Source organism: Fukomys damarensis, unplaced genomic scaffold (assembly GCF_012274545.1).
Source record: "Fukomys damarensis isolate Sample0158 unplaced genomic scaffold, DMR_v1.0_HiC HiC_scaffold_22, whole genome shotgun sequence".
NCBI lineage: Eukaryota > Metazoa > Chordata > Mammalia > Rodentia > Bathyergidae > Fukomys > Fukomys damarensis.
The window spans coordinates 14,356,517-14,370,875 of record NW_022900934.1 but is presented as its reverse complement, the minus strand read 5'-3'; the positions used below and the strand labels follow the sequence as shown (position 1 = coordinate 14,370,875).

Sequence of the window (14,359 nt, the reverse complement as noted above, 5' to 3'; positions counted from 1 at the left end):
TTACTCTCTGCGATTTGGAGGGCGGTTTAGTGAACAGACTATCCCGCAGAAGGCAGAGCAGCACTGGAGTCCTTGTGAACAGTCTTCCTGCAATGTACAGAACTGGTAGCAGTTCTCGGGTTCCGATCTGCAGGGCGGTGGTTCCAAGATGTAGTCTGGAATAGAACACAGGTAAGAGAAGAGCCTATCAAAGGCCAGAGTGGCAGTCAAAGCTCAGAAAGCCCAGGGAAACTGGCACCTCGAGCTGCCTCAGTGGTCCTGGAAGAGGAAAATCAAATTTCTTCCTTAGCTTTTGTCTTTCTCTGAGTTCTGAGAGGGGAGCCAGGACTTGGTTATACGATCAAAGACTGCATTTTCACCCACTGTCTCTGCAGGTCAGATGCCAAGTCCCCACAGACCTGGTAGGGTTTATGGCAAGTGTATGAACGCTGAGTGTGAGGTGAACAAGAAAGGGTGTTTACACCCATTCTGCACCCACTCGTGTGGTTTTGAGCGAGTTGTACCGCTTCTCACAAACAGCACAGTTCATCCTACGTGAATTCAACTCAGACTACTTATGTGTAGGAAGAAAAAATGGAAGTTAAGTTTTTTGAAAGGATGAAGGCCACAGAGCAACCTGAGAGTACTGGATCAGAGAGCTAGGACTCAACTCACAGGTGATTTCTCGAGATGATTTCCTCTATGCTGAGAAGGGCAGGAATTTGAGAATGGCATACAAAGATTCAGAGTCTCCTTTGCCCCTGGTGTCTCCTGATCAGGAGCCCAGAGCCCAGCGTGCCCCTACTTCCTGCTGTTAGACAAGAATCAGCATTGTCCTGTTCATACCCTATGTATTCCAGTTCAAAGTTAAGATCCACTTCCACCAGGAGACCCTATCCCCAGGGTCCCAAAGCTATCTTCTCTCCGTTCATGAATTTTTAAGCATCAGGGATTGGCCTATCAACCCCTTCTGCCACCCCCACCAGGTCTACTTTTTATGCTCATGATTTGTCCTTGCTTTGGGACCAAAGTCATAAATAAGGCATCAGTTGCCCATCTCTTGGTTTATTGCTCTATAAGTATATTTGTAGTAAGAAGACAGATCTGTAGGGTATCTGAGAAGTTTGGAAGGATTGAAGAGTGAGATTACAGCCATTACCCTACCAGCAATCTCACCACAGATGAGGCAAAAACAAGCCAAGATCCAAGCTGTTGACATTTGATAGAGACCAATAACTAACACCCATTTGGCCTCGCAACCTTTCTACACCTGAGTGGAGAAGACACAAGATTGGAACCAGTCTTGTTGGAAGAGCTTGGTGTTCAATGGGACCGTGTGGGAAATGAGAACACAAGTCAGGGACCTCAGAGAGGCTGCTCTACGACTCCAGTTCCACTTTATTTCTGGGGGTCTAGTGCCAGTCTCGCATGCAGTAATTGCTAAACTTTCAGAAACGCTGTCACATATCCCTCTCCTCAAAGTCTAGTCCTCCATTTTCCAGGTAACTCTGCCCTGGGTACCCCTGGTGTCTTGCAGCTTGCTTAGCCTCTCTCAATACTACACACCTGCATGCCTGTCTCAAGCTTCTCGAACAGAATCTAGTCACCCAAGAAAGACAAGCTATCAGACATATGTCTTCTGTGCCCAACGTATTCTCAAGATGCAATCCCCACAGAAGAATGCATACACGCCGAATAATGGTTCTTTCCCATTTGTTATTGGTCACAGTTAGCATTATTGCTTGTGTAAGGCTGAGCAGGGTCGTGGTGGTGGCTGAGGTAGACTCTACACTGCCCTGCTCATGGTATTCACAGGTTATTCCAGTGCCTCTGCATATTTAAAGTGTGGAATTCAATCTGAGGCTTCCTTTCCCTTCCTCCCACATCAGCCTCCAAGACAAGCCTACGGAGATGGCAACTTGACTCCTACTCAGGTCCTCTGTTAGTGTGCATGCTTGAAAAGTGGGACCAAACATTTGTGAAGGAACCAGGGGCGGTATGAGTAAGCTAGGGTATGTAGTGGACAACATTTAGAGTAATTAATGCTCACTGAGCATTCACTGTAAGGGTGCTCTATGTCTGCATGCATCATTTTAGTTTCTCTTCCCAACTCTCTTAATGTCATTACATCTATTATGAAGACAAAGTCCGAGACCCTGACACTCTGCCAGGGTCACACAGTAAACAAATGGAGCAGAGCCGAGTGTTGTGGTGCATGCCTGTAATCCTAGCTCTCGGGAGGCTGAGGCAGGAGGATCACTGTGAGTTCAAGACCAGCCTGGGCTACATAGTGAGTTCCAATTCAGTCTCAACTACATAGAGAGACCTGTCTCAAAACAAAAAATAAAAGTAGAAAAACGGAAAAAAGACAAACGGAGCCGAGATTCAAATCTCACTGGCGTACACCTTGGATTCCTCAACATGACGCTGTACTTTTTCTTAATGGGCTCTGTATTGCAAACCCCCTTCCCCCGTTATTTCCTCCCCACAGAAGCTACATCCCTCCCTCGGACCAGACCCATCACGTACTCAGAAGACGCTGCCTGGGACTTCCAGGCACAAGCTGCAGTGCTAGGCTGAACACCAGCAGGAACTGGAGAGACAGCGCGGTTGCCATGGCACCAGCAAGACTGGTGAGTAAGTCCTGGCCAAAGGCAGCTGGGCTTGCCCAGGCACTGCTTTGAAGAGAAGAGAGAGAAAGAGCCCCGGTGCAGTGGAGGCAGGCAGAGACTGGTGTTTCACTGTGTATTCCAATCCAGGAGGACCTGGCAGAGACCCAGGCACCTCCCATGGATGCCCATTACAGAGCCAGGGGGTGTCTCCCAATACGTGTCTCTTCCCTACCTCGAATCTCGACCTTATTTTGTCTCTCATTTGTATAGAGCGCTTTGTTTTTCTTTCTTCAGTGCTGGAGATGGAACCCAGGGCTCTGAGCTTCAGGGTAGGTACTCCATCACCGAGCTACACCCTCAGCCTTACACAGGTTACCTATGCCCCTTCAGATATTTTTGAAATAAATTTTCATTGTGGGGATCTGGTGTGTCTTTGTAGTTCCCAGAGGCTGGAATTCTTGCTTGTGTTATGCTATAGTACATAGCAATGAGTGCTTTGTCCTGCACATAGGAAATAAAACAAAGAAACAAGCATTAGGTTGGCCAATGCTCTCATTTCCAGCTTTCATTACTCTGGTTGGTCATGGAAAGGACTTGCCCAAGGCCACAGAAGAAATTTGTTAAAGAGATGAATGAGAGACCCACTGCTGTTCCATACCAAGAAGGACCTCATGAAGTCAGCCAAGGGGCGAGAGTTTTTTCTCAGCTGCATTTCAACAGATCAGTGGGTCCAAAATATGAGGGTTGTGAAAGAGAAAAAGGAAAATAGAATTACCATATGACCTAGCAACACTCATACGTATTTTCAGTTCTATGAAATTCTCATGCTGAAGAGCTATCTGCACCCTCATTTCATTATAGCTTTATTCACAGTAGCCAAGATATGGACTCAGCCTAAGTGTACATCAGTGAATGAGTGGATAAATTAAATACAGCATACGTACCATGAAATACTATTCAGCTTTCAAGGCGGGCATGGTAATCCCAGCATTGAGGAGGCTGAGGCAGGAGGATCGCTGTGAGTTCGAGACCAGCCTGGGCTACATCAAAAGATACAAAATTTCGGTTAGCAGCAATACATTCATGAGCATTTTTGACAACATGGTAACTGTAGTGTGTAACCATACACTGTATATCTGAGGACAACTAAGAGTGGATTTGGAGGCTTTTCATAACAAAAATATAAGTGAAGAAATAGATATGATTACTAGCTAGATGCAACTATCTTACCATGCATACATATTTCAAAACATCTTATACATGATAGATACACAATCGATGTTTTCAACTAACATCCACAAAGTAATTAAACATTACAATCCCCAAACACTTCCTATAAATAAAGAGTACTTGAATCGACATAAGAAAGGGCCACCACGTACCCAGCAACAATTAAGAGCCACAGAAATGAGAAGTTTAGTGTCCTCACTTAGATTGTTCCTTCTACATTTTACCATTTCTCACTAAAGATTTTCAGAAAGCCAACTCTTCCCAAGAGAGTGGGGACACTCACAGATGGGTATATTCTAAATAATTTCATTTCAGTCCTCGAGTTAAAAACAACTTCTTTAGGCTAGGAGACTGTTCTTGAATATCACAAGTCATGCATTCTAATGGTATTTGCTCAGTGGACTTTTCTCGATGGTAGCTACTGGACTCAGTAGCTAAACCCAGCCATTGCATTTCAGATAACATCCTATGGTTTACGAATTAGGCATCCTAGGTTTGTTAGGAGCAGCAATTCCTAGAGGTTAGGGTGGGTGAGATGTCGCTAGTATAGACATACCTCTTTTAAGGATTGAGTTTCATTCCTGTTAACACAGGTCATTAGATGAATTGGCAGCAAAATGAGGAATTGTATACAATATGTACATGACAACATTCAGAACAAAGCAGCGGTCGAAGGATGCCCCAACGTGGTGAAGTTGCTTTTATTTGCATAACTCTCACACATACAGTGCTAGAATGCATAACTGAACTATAGCACTGTACTAGGCAGTTTAATCAGCAAGAAACTCAGTACTGTATAAATAAGAAAAATTGTCCAAAAGAGACATTGAGGATCTATAAACAAAATGCACAGAACTGTACACCAAACAAAGATGGCTCAGAAGTCCACATGGTGGGTATGAAATCTGAAGAGCACATCTTAATAGGAAGTTGAAACGGTCGTTAAGCAGGTGGGTCGTTAAACGAGGCATCTCTATATTGGCATTAGTATGGCGTCACCTATGAGGAGTGAGTGGAGCCAAAGTAGAAAAACGTGGAAGAATTTGGCTGATATGACGGTGTAAGAGTGAGGAAGATCCTTCTGTATTTCTTGTGTCTGATTCACACAGAGAAGGAGCATCTCTGGAGCATAAGAATAGAACAAGTAATGCAACAACAGTGACAACCATAGGCTATATTTTGTCTCAACCTCCCCGGCATGATCTGTGATCTTTCAGGCCACCACTTGACATTTTAGAAATCCCAGAACTTAGCAGATTTCAATTTGCCTCCTCTTCTGACTCCATGAGATTCAAGATCTTCCTGGGGTCCTCACTCCCGTGTTATACCTAGTACGGTACTGGGATACACAGATGACTGCACAGAAGACAGCATAGTCACGACCAGCTGGGAACTCCTTCCAGCAACCATATTGTGAATACCACCTCTAGGTTGCCTGGGCCATAATGAGATGTCCAGGGTGCTTCCCAGCTCGCAAGTCTGGGCACCAGATGCTTTTTTTTTTTTGTACCAGGGATTGAACTTGGGTCTTTGTGCTTGTGAGACAGGCGGCAACACCACTGAGCTAAATTCCCCGGCCCTGGGTACCAGATAACTTACAAGGGAATGCAGCAATTCGCCCAGTATAATTCATGAGAGATGGCACATGACCAGTGAGAGGGATTAGGTGAACCTGGGGCCCATGGTGTGTCTACATGGTAAAGAGCTGTGGACGTGGATATAGAAAGTCATTCTCTCAGTGGGCCCTTGCAAGTATCTCCAATTTGCATGATGTCTGTAACAGCAATATTAGGGTCACAGTCTGGAAAGATGCCGGGTAAGTGAGCCTATCTGGGGAAACAACAAATACGATGCCTTAGAGACTATACCTTACTGTCCACCCAGCTTCAATGATGTCCACTGATGATTGATCATGGTCTCTTTCCTAAGACCCCTTTGGCCAAAGGTGGCCACGGCAGAGATGAAGATGAACCTCAAATAGCTAGAGTCCTGTGAGACTTGTGCAGTGAGTCAGAGGCTCTGGTCTGATGGAAGACATTTTCCAATCTGCTGTCTCTTTCACTGAATCAATTAGCCAAACGCACTGAGCTGGAACACAGCAAGACACATTTTCTCATGGGTATGGCATAAGTGCCTGAATTCACTTCACAGTTGATGCCATATCCCAATTGGCCAATGCTCCGGTTTAGATGAGTGTCCCCCAATATCCATGTGCCAAAGGAGTGGTCCTCAAGATGGTTCTATTGTAACGTTCTGTGGACTCCTAGGGATGAGGCCTAGTGAAAGGTCCTTTCCAACACAGGGGAAACCCCTTGAGGGGAATTGTGGAAATGGCCCATCCTCTTGCCCACTTTGTGGGTCATGATATGTAATCAGTTGCTCTGACACATGATGTGTCACGTGGGGCAGGGGCTCAAAACCCACGTGCTTACTCATCTTGGCCTTGAACCTCTAAGACAGTGATGATGAACCTTTTAGAGCTTTCGGTAATACAAAACGTCCACTGTGGCATGCGTGCCATTGGTTCATCACTACTGCTCTGAGCTATGAGCTAAATAATATATATTTTCTAATAGTTAATTGCCTTGGTGTTATGGTTTAGATCTGAAATGTTCCCCCAAAGTCTCATGAGTTTGGAAGGTTATTGGATCACGGGTGCTACATCATCAGGGGATTCATCAACTGATGAGTTCGATAGCTTAATATGCCGTTAGGAGGTGGGGCCTCCAAGAGCTGGGTCACTGGGCGCGTTCCCTGGAAGGGTGTGTTCTTGTCCCCAGCTCCCCCTTCCTCTCTCTGCTTCCCGCTGACGTGGAGGGAGTGGTTGTCCCCCTCCACGCCCCTCCACCGTGCCCTTTCTCCCTTGGAACCCACCAACCTTGGAAGGAAAGCACGGGAAACTGTGAGCCAAACAATCCTCTCTTTGAAATTCCATGTGTTGGGTGTCTTTTTACAGTAATTGGAAAACTGACTACTACACTGGGGCTCATGGAGTCGTGATGTGAAGCTCACTGATGCACGAACATGCGATCCAGCCCTGGATGCACCCCAGGACCTTGTCAGAGGAGTCGTGGTTCCATGAGTAGGAGAGAATCTGTACCCTACTGGTGGGTTTCCGTGGACTAATAACAGAATATGGGCAGGGTCCACAGCCGCCATGTGCCTATTCATCCTGAACTGTATCCGCATGAAGTCCTTGTCTTTCCCTCCTCCGTGCTCCTCCCCCTGCATCAAAAGAGAGGAAAATGAGACCGCAGGGAAGAGTACTGGGGAACGTAGGGAACACTCCTTTAATAGACGGCGCTGGAGTCTGCGACCCCAATCACCAACACAGGCCCCAGCGCGGGAGTGGCGACATTTGCGGGTGATGGTTAGGGTGAGGTTTGTGGTTTGTGTGGGCAAGCTCAAGTGTGTCTTCGTTACTCAGGTAATGAAGAGAAGGGAGCAAAAGGGAAATCAGAGGAAATATCATCCTCTAGTTCATCACCCTCTCATTCTCTTTGAACTAGAGCGTGGTATCACTGAAGTTCCCTGGGTTTCTTACCCCCACTGCGAAGAAACACTAATGTGAACCTCAGAAGGAGACTGGGAAGAACAGGGCAAGGGTGAGCAGGGCTCAAGAAGAAACAGCAGTCCTTGGGCGGCTTCTGTTCCATCTCGAGGTTCTGCCTCCTCCTATCTCCTGCTTAGCCCGGTCTTTCTGGCTCCAGGCTGAGAAATGTGCCACTCAGCACTGGCAGATGTTACCCATGAGCAGATTTCACCCGGGAGAACTGGTTTAGTGAGCGGAGCCACTGTAGCTGAGCCTCCCAGGGCTGGGGGGCTGTGGGGACCAGGAAAGAAGTAGAGAAACAAGACCAGGGAGAGAGTGGAGATGCAGGGAGGGGCAGGCGCATGAGGGGCTATGCGGGTTCCTCAGTGGTCGTGGCGGTGGGAATAAAAGAGACAAGACTTTGGGCTTTGATCCGGGTTTTTTTTACAGGGTTGTGGGGAACAAACAATGGGGAGGGCTGCGTTCTTGTTGACATCCTAGGATCCTTGATGTGAGATCCTTGTGCTTCTGGTGTGCACTTAGCCTGTGAGTGGGGGGTTGAGGTGAGCAGGAAGCACGACCCACCCCCACTCCCGGGAGGCTCATGCAAATGTTCCCGCAGAAGGTGGAACAGCACACGTTGTTGGCTTGGCAGTCGCGGTGATCTTCACACTGGCGGTTGCACTGATGGAATTCGGGTGGCTTCTCACAGCGCTTGATTTCGGGGACTACTTGTGTTTCTGAAAAGGAGCAGGAGCAGGGTGAGTGGTAGTAGCTACTTAGAAAGCAGCCTTCCAAAGTTTGAAACTCCTCCCAGAGCCCAAGACCCACTTACACTTCCAGACTTTTCTGGGAACTTCCTTTGTGGTCCTCACTAAATCCTACGTTCCCCCTCTTACCTGCTCACGTCCCCTATGGACCTCAATGCCTGAGCTTCCTGGACCCTCTGTCCCTGGGAAGCATGGTCTTGCCAGAGACGAGAATGGACCTGAAATTCCTAGAGCCCCGTGAGGTCTCCCTAATCGCATCTGCACTGACTTGGAGAGCTCAAAGACGCCCGAGACATTTCCCCAACCCTCCTCACTCAAGAATTTCCAGGATCCAGAGAGAAAGAGAACCTTGCTTCTTGCTCGTTTTTCCTCTCTTCACCATCACTGTGTCCTGAATCCCAGACCCTTCCATAGTTTCCCTTCTCCCAGCAATCCCCTGCTGCCTCACGTGGTCCCCCTGTCTTGGCTTTGTACACCCACAGTGTCCTTTCTTTTACACCTGTGCCCACTTCATCACCTACGGCCATCCCGTAAACGTCTCTGGACATTTACACATCACAGTGTGCTTGAGTCCGAGAATAACTGTCTGATTTCCATTAGATTCTCAGCCTTAGTGCACCTTTCACCACAGCACGACCCATTTCTTTCTGGATTATTGGAATGGAAGGAAAAAAGTGTGAGTCCTTCTCTGCCTCACTGACCTCCACAGGTAACGGAAGGTCGTGGGCTGGTACAACCCAGAGTCTACCAAGCTGTGGGCAGAGATGCGTGGGTAGAAAAGTACCCCGTCCCGTGTTCTCTCAGAGTGGGCACAGTCTCTCCTTCCCCCAGCCCGCACAGCAGCCCAGTCAGTCACCTACTCTGCGTCCTCTTCCAGTCACGTTCACGGTGGCCTCCCCGGGTCTGCACGAACAGCAGCTGCACACAGAGGAGCAGGGTGGACGCCAGGGCCTGGGGCGTCATAACTCTGACCAGAGCCACAAGCCGAAGTCTGGACAGGATGTCACAGACTTCCCACAGCGCCATGTGAGGAGGGAAGGCAAGAAAAGAAGTTCTCCTCCGCTCCTTGCTGCCTCTGCTGGCCAGACAGGGAGGCACAAGACTTTCCTCCCCTTGCCTGCCCCTGCCCTGCCCTTGGGAGGGAAGGGGCTCTGTGGGAATGAGACCCCCTCACACGACCAACCCTCTCCGTGCTAACAGAATGTCTCGTATGAAACACACAACTTATTTCTGTTCATAGCTACAAAATATTTTACAGAAGAAAGAAAAATATAACTTAAAAGATTATAATTTCACTACTTAAAGGTAACCCACGTTGAATTGTAGTTTCCCCATGTATTTCGTGGGAGCAATTCTTTGTTTTCTCAGATTTTTTATTGAACACCTGTGTTACTTGCTTCCACTCTCATTGAGTTGTGTAGCTATTTCATAAACTATGGTTTTCCACCATTGTGCAGCTACTGATTCATTATATTCTACAAAATCTTTTCTCGAATATTATATTAAGACAGCCTTGATTTTTATACGCTAAAGTGAGCGAGACAGACTTGGAGCATCTCTTATTCAAAAATCTGGAGTCCAAACTCTGAAACTTTTTGAGTGATGATATCATTCCACAAGGGCAAAATTTGCCACTTGATCTCGAGTGTGATCAGTTATGATCAATATGTAACTAGTAAGTGCCTAATAATATCGTGCAAGGTTACTTTGAGGACATTTTTAAAGTGTGTATATAAGCCATAAATAGGTGTTGTGTTTACACTTTTATTCCTTCCCCAATACATACCACACAAACACACAAATACACACACAGACATACACAGAACAGAGAGAGAGAGAGGCTGAGAGAGAGAGAGAGAGTAATTTGACTTTGAAATAAACTGTTCTTTTCTGTTGAGAAAGGCCGTCCTAATTTTTTGGAACCCTGGAGAACACTAGAGAATGAATGTGATGATACTTAGCAGGAATCTGCTCACATTTTCTGTGGAGAACCTAGTAGCATGTTTTATTCTCAGTTACATGTGCTATTTTTTGTGCGGGTGGGCATCCAGAGATGAAACTCAGGTCCTTGTGCTTGCAAGGCAGCTGCCCTAACACTGAGCTAAGTCCCAGCCCTACATGTGCTTTTGGAATCCTACCTTCCATATCCACCAGCTCCATAAGGCTGAGAAAATCTAATGACCTATGCAACTCATTCAAACCTCTGTCTGAGCAATTTGACAGAACAGACTTTCTCGTGTTGCACTTCAGCTGTGAAGATGAGGTACATAATATATGCTAGGACCATGAGGGCACATCTTAGCACTCGGCATAATCCATTGGTTTTCGCCTGTATATAACTTCCCAGCCACGCACAGCAGCCCCATGCATCACAAAATGTATGCCTCTTAGCTCCCTTTGGATGTGGTTTAAGACAAAGCCACGTGAAAAGGGATGATGGAAGAAAACCCTTTATGTCTGGGAGGCGGGAGGCGGGAGGCGGCACACTTTTCTAAACTGTTCCACAGGCTGAAGTGGTGGAGGAGCCAGGACTAGAAATCAGAGTTCAAAACACAGCAGCCCAGACACTGGCCACGAGCGGGCTTTACTCTCTTGGAGACTGCAAAACTGGGGAAGTTGTTTCGGTTTTGTGTGATGAGGAAGTGAGTTTTGTATCTTGAGGAAGTGAGTTTTGTGTCAGGGGCCTGTTCTGAGCCCAGTGTGATTATGGATCAATTACTCTAGCCCATCTTTCAGTTTAAATTTCTTTAGCCTATCAGGAGGCTCAACCCCTATCGCGTTCACAATCTTCTAGCTCCTCCCTCTCAGCTCCTTCTCCTCCTTCTCTTCCTTGGCATTTCCTTTATCCCAAGCTTTCTGGGAGATCTCTACAAGCTGTGTCCTCTGTCCAAAGTTTCTGGGTAAGATAGTTTTATTGTGACACATGACCTTCACGCTTTAACTTGAGCTCAAGTGTACGAGCTTCCCTAGCCATAAAGTATTTCTAGGCGATGCTGACGTTTCCGTGATTAACCACCTTCTCTTTAGAGGTCAGACCTCTTTCAAAATACTCGTGGAGGAAGCAGTCACTGAGTCGTGTGGGAACTCAGGGACAGGGTCTATGAGCACAGACACCAAGCAAAACCTAGTTAGTAGAAACAAATGGGAAATAAATGTGTATATTATATCTGTGCATACACATATATGGGGGAGGGACTACTGAGACCTTCGGAGGGCATGAGAAGAGGGGCTAATTGGTGCACACAGCTAATATCAGAGAATGTGGGTGGGGAGGGATCTGTCATGCTATAGTTTGGGTCTGAAATGGCCCCAAGGGTCCCTGTGTTAAAGACTTGGTCTCGCGGTGCTACTGGGAAGTGGTGAAACTTTGGCAAGTGGGATCAAGTCGGAGATGTTTAGCTTATTGAGGGCAAATTCTCAAAGAGGGTAACAAGGCCCACTTCCTTCCCCTTTCTCTCTCTTTCTTCCATGTTGGTCCTGAGGTGAGTGGTTTTTTATTTGTTTATTTTTCTGCAAAATTGGGGGTTGATCCATGGGCCTCACGCACGCTAGGCAAGCCTTCTACCACTGAGCTATATTTCCTACCATTTCAAAAATTTTTTTTGAGACAGACTTTCATTAAATTACCCAGGGGGGCCTTGAACTTGTGAGTAGCTGGGATTACAGGCACATAGCCGTGCAGCTGGACAAGGTGAGCACTTTTGCTCTACTATACACGCCTGCCATGATGTCCAAAGCAACACGCACGCTAGGCAAGCCTTCTACCACTGAGCTATATTTCCTACCATTTCAAAAATTTTTTTTGAGACAGACTTTCATTAAATTACCCAGGGGGGCCTTGAACTTGTGAGTAGCTGGGATTACAGGCACATAGCCGTGCAGCTGGACAAGGTGAGCACTTTTGCTCTACTATACACGCCTGCCATGATGTCCAAAGCAAAAGGGCCAACTGGTCATGGACTAAGACCTCCAAACCTGTGAGATAAAAGAAACCTTTTCATTTCAGAAGTTGCTATTTTACGTATTGGTATAGTGACAGCTGATTAAAACCACGGGAATCCGTTAACCAAGGGTTCAGGGAAGTTTGGCTGCTCACAACCTGGCAGAGAAGAGAAGAGGGAAATGGCTTTATGCATGGAAGCCTGCTTGCGTGGGTGTCTTCACTTTACAGCAATCTACTCTTATGGAAATTAATTCGCTCCAGGAGACCAGCATGGACCCCTTCTTAGGGCAGCCCCCTGTAGGACCTAAGCAATTCCTACTAGGCCTCACCTCTTAACATTGCCGCACTGGGGAGCAAACCTCTAGCACAGGACCCCCTGGGGGACAGACGACATCCAAACACAGCAGGCACCATTTTCATTCCTAGGAATGTTTCCTTGAGTTGACTCCTACAACTTTGTATCCAGGTCTCCACACTCTGCCCGTTGTCTTTGTACAGATGCATCTCCCTTACCCGAGCCCCTTAGTCCTGGCGTATACTTCCTGCGTCTTGGCGCGTCCTTCCTGACCCCTGGCGTATACTTCCTGCTTCCTCTTGTCAATGTACCTGACGCGCCACTGGAAGGTTTGTTCACATGTGAACATCTCCTGTCATTGTACCTGAATGTTCCTGTAGACAGTGTTTAGAGAGGGAAGTTACCCGTTTGAAAGTTTCTCACTCTTGCCCCTTGGACTCTTTTCTAGTGATACAGGGTTGCTTGCCTGTGTGTCCAATCTGTCTCTGACATTTGGTGGACAAATCTCACCACCCCGCAACCGACAAGCCATGCCGATATCTTGGTGTTAGATTTGTTCTCTTCACCCTCTTCATTTACTAGATGGTCCTCTAGCTTTTCTAAAATCCTTCCTGACCACACTCTCTTGTCTGTGCAAAAGCTGGGGCCATTTGGTGGGGGGAGACAGTGTTAACCATGTATTGCAGAGGATCATCAGTACCGAGGAGGATGTGATGGTAAAGATAGATCTGCAGACTTTCTTCTCAGCTCTACCTGTAGGTGAGCTAGGATGCATCAAATGAAGACCCTGGGGCCATGTGACTGTGATATTTGGGGTTAGCCAGAAGTGCAGCCCAGGTACACATAGTTCTTCCCAGCTTATCAAGAGATACTTTCTGTATCGAAGAAAATCTAGTGTTTCTGCATGGGTGAACCAAAGGAAAGAGCGTGTCACAGAGCCAACACGTTACTTTGGGGCAGACTTTAAAGAGCTGCGTTAACCACAATCGTCACTAAACTTAAGGACTTTGATGTTTTATTACTGTTTTCCCCTTTCCGTCCTCCCAGTCATAGGGGGCCAAACAGAAGAGCCGTAAGGCAGTTAACGCAGACACCTCCCGAGGTAGGTGGGATAAGCTTTTATTTGTGACCTGCTTGGATGAGCTCTTTGCTGAGATGGTGTCAACTGCTCCTATGAGATGGGGATTATCATTTCATATGTTGAAATAAGACAACTGAGAGGTGCTGTGACCTGTCTGAGGTCCCAAGGGTTAAAAGAACATAGATGAACTCTAGGTATCAATATTTTTAACCTTGTATCTAGATTCTCCCTCTCTCTCTCTCTCTCTCTCTCTCTCTCTCTCTTCCTCTCTCTCTCCTCTGTCTCTCTTTTAAACACTATCTAGATCACCCAGCATCTAGAATTTTGGGGAGAGAAGTAGTTCTGTGTTTATTTGATGCCTTTAGGACCTATTTAATGTTACCTTATTAGCACACGTGTGTGACATATAATGTTCACATCCTTGTGGGAAGTTGATAAAAGTACATAACATATCCTACTTCCTTTTTCAGCCCTTTCCTTTCTCTCCCTCTCCCCTCTCCCTATCCCTTCTTCCCCTTACTTTTTGGGTGCATATTTGTACTACATATTGTTTACATTCCTTGGGTGGTGTTGGTACACGTACTGAACACATCCTAATTCCTTTTTCCACCCCTTATTCTTTCCCTCCCTTCCCTCTCCCTCCATGTCTTGACCGCTTTTCCGTCTGACAATGATCCATCTCCTTACTTCCTATGATCTCTCTTTTACTTGGCTCCTTAGTTTTACTCTGGGTTTGTCATATAGGGGAAGAAATGTGATATTGAAGCTTGTGTATCTGATTTATTTCATACAACATTGTGGTCTCAAGATGAATCCATTTTCCTACATAGGACTCACATTTATCTCTCTCAAGGCAGAGCAGTGCTCCATGGCTCCATGGTAGGTAAACACCACATTTCTTCATCCATTCATATGTG

General features: G+C 46.6%; 3 protein-coding genes across 3 annotated transcripts in view; 1 reads left to right on the top strand and 2 right to left on the bottom strand.

The window, feature by feature from the left end:
• Wfdc13 (WAP four-disulfide core domain 13) lies at positions 1-2,596 on the bottom strand. Its single transcript, XM_019206711.1, has 2 exons — positions 2,509-2,596; positions 1-155 (listed from the first exon to the last, which is right to left on the bottom strand). Exons 1-2 carry the CDS (start codon positions 2,594-2,596, stop codon positions 1-3), a joined length of 243 nt encoding a protein of 80 aa, XP_019062256.1.
• A 5,193-nt stretch (positions 2,597-7,789) lies between these two features.
• LOC104858555 (WAP four-disulfide core domain protein 10A-like) lies at positions 7,790-9,412 on the bottom strand. The gene is made up of 2 exons (XM_010618812.3): positions 8,984-9,412; positions 7,790-8,093 (listed from the first exon to the last, which is right to left on the bottom strand). Exons 1-2 carry the CDS (start codon positions 9,147-9,149, stop codon positions 7,798-7,800), a joined length of 462 nt encoding a protein of 153 aa, XP_010617114.1. The 5' UTR covers positions 9,150-9,412; the 3' UTR covers positions 7,790-7,797.
• The window catches only part of Wfdc11 (WAP four-disulfide core domain 11), a 9,013-nt gene continuing 3,215 nt past the window's right edge, over positions 8,562-14,359 (top strand). Inside the window, exons 1-2 of the mRNA XM_033767091.1 lie at positions 8,562-8,832; positions 13,409-13,463. The gene's annotated coding sequence lies outside the window, so the exon portion shown is untranslated. The remainder of the gene's footprint in view (positions 8,833-13,408; positions 13,464-14,359) is intronic.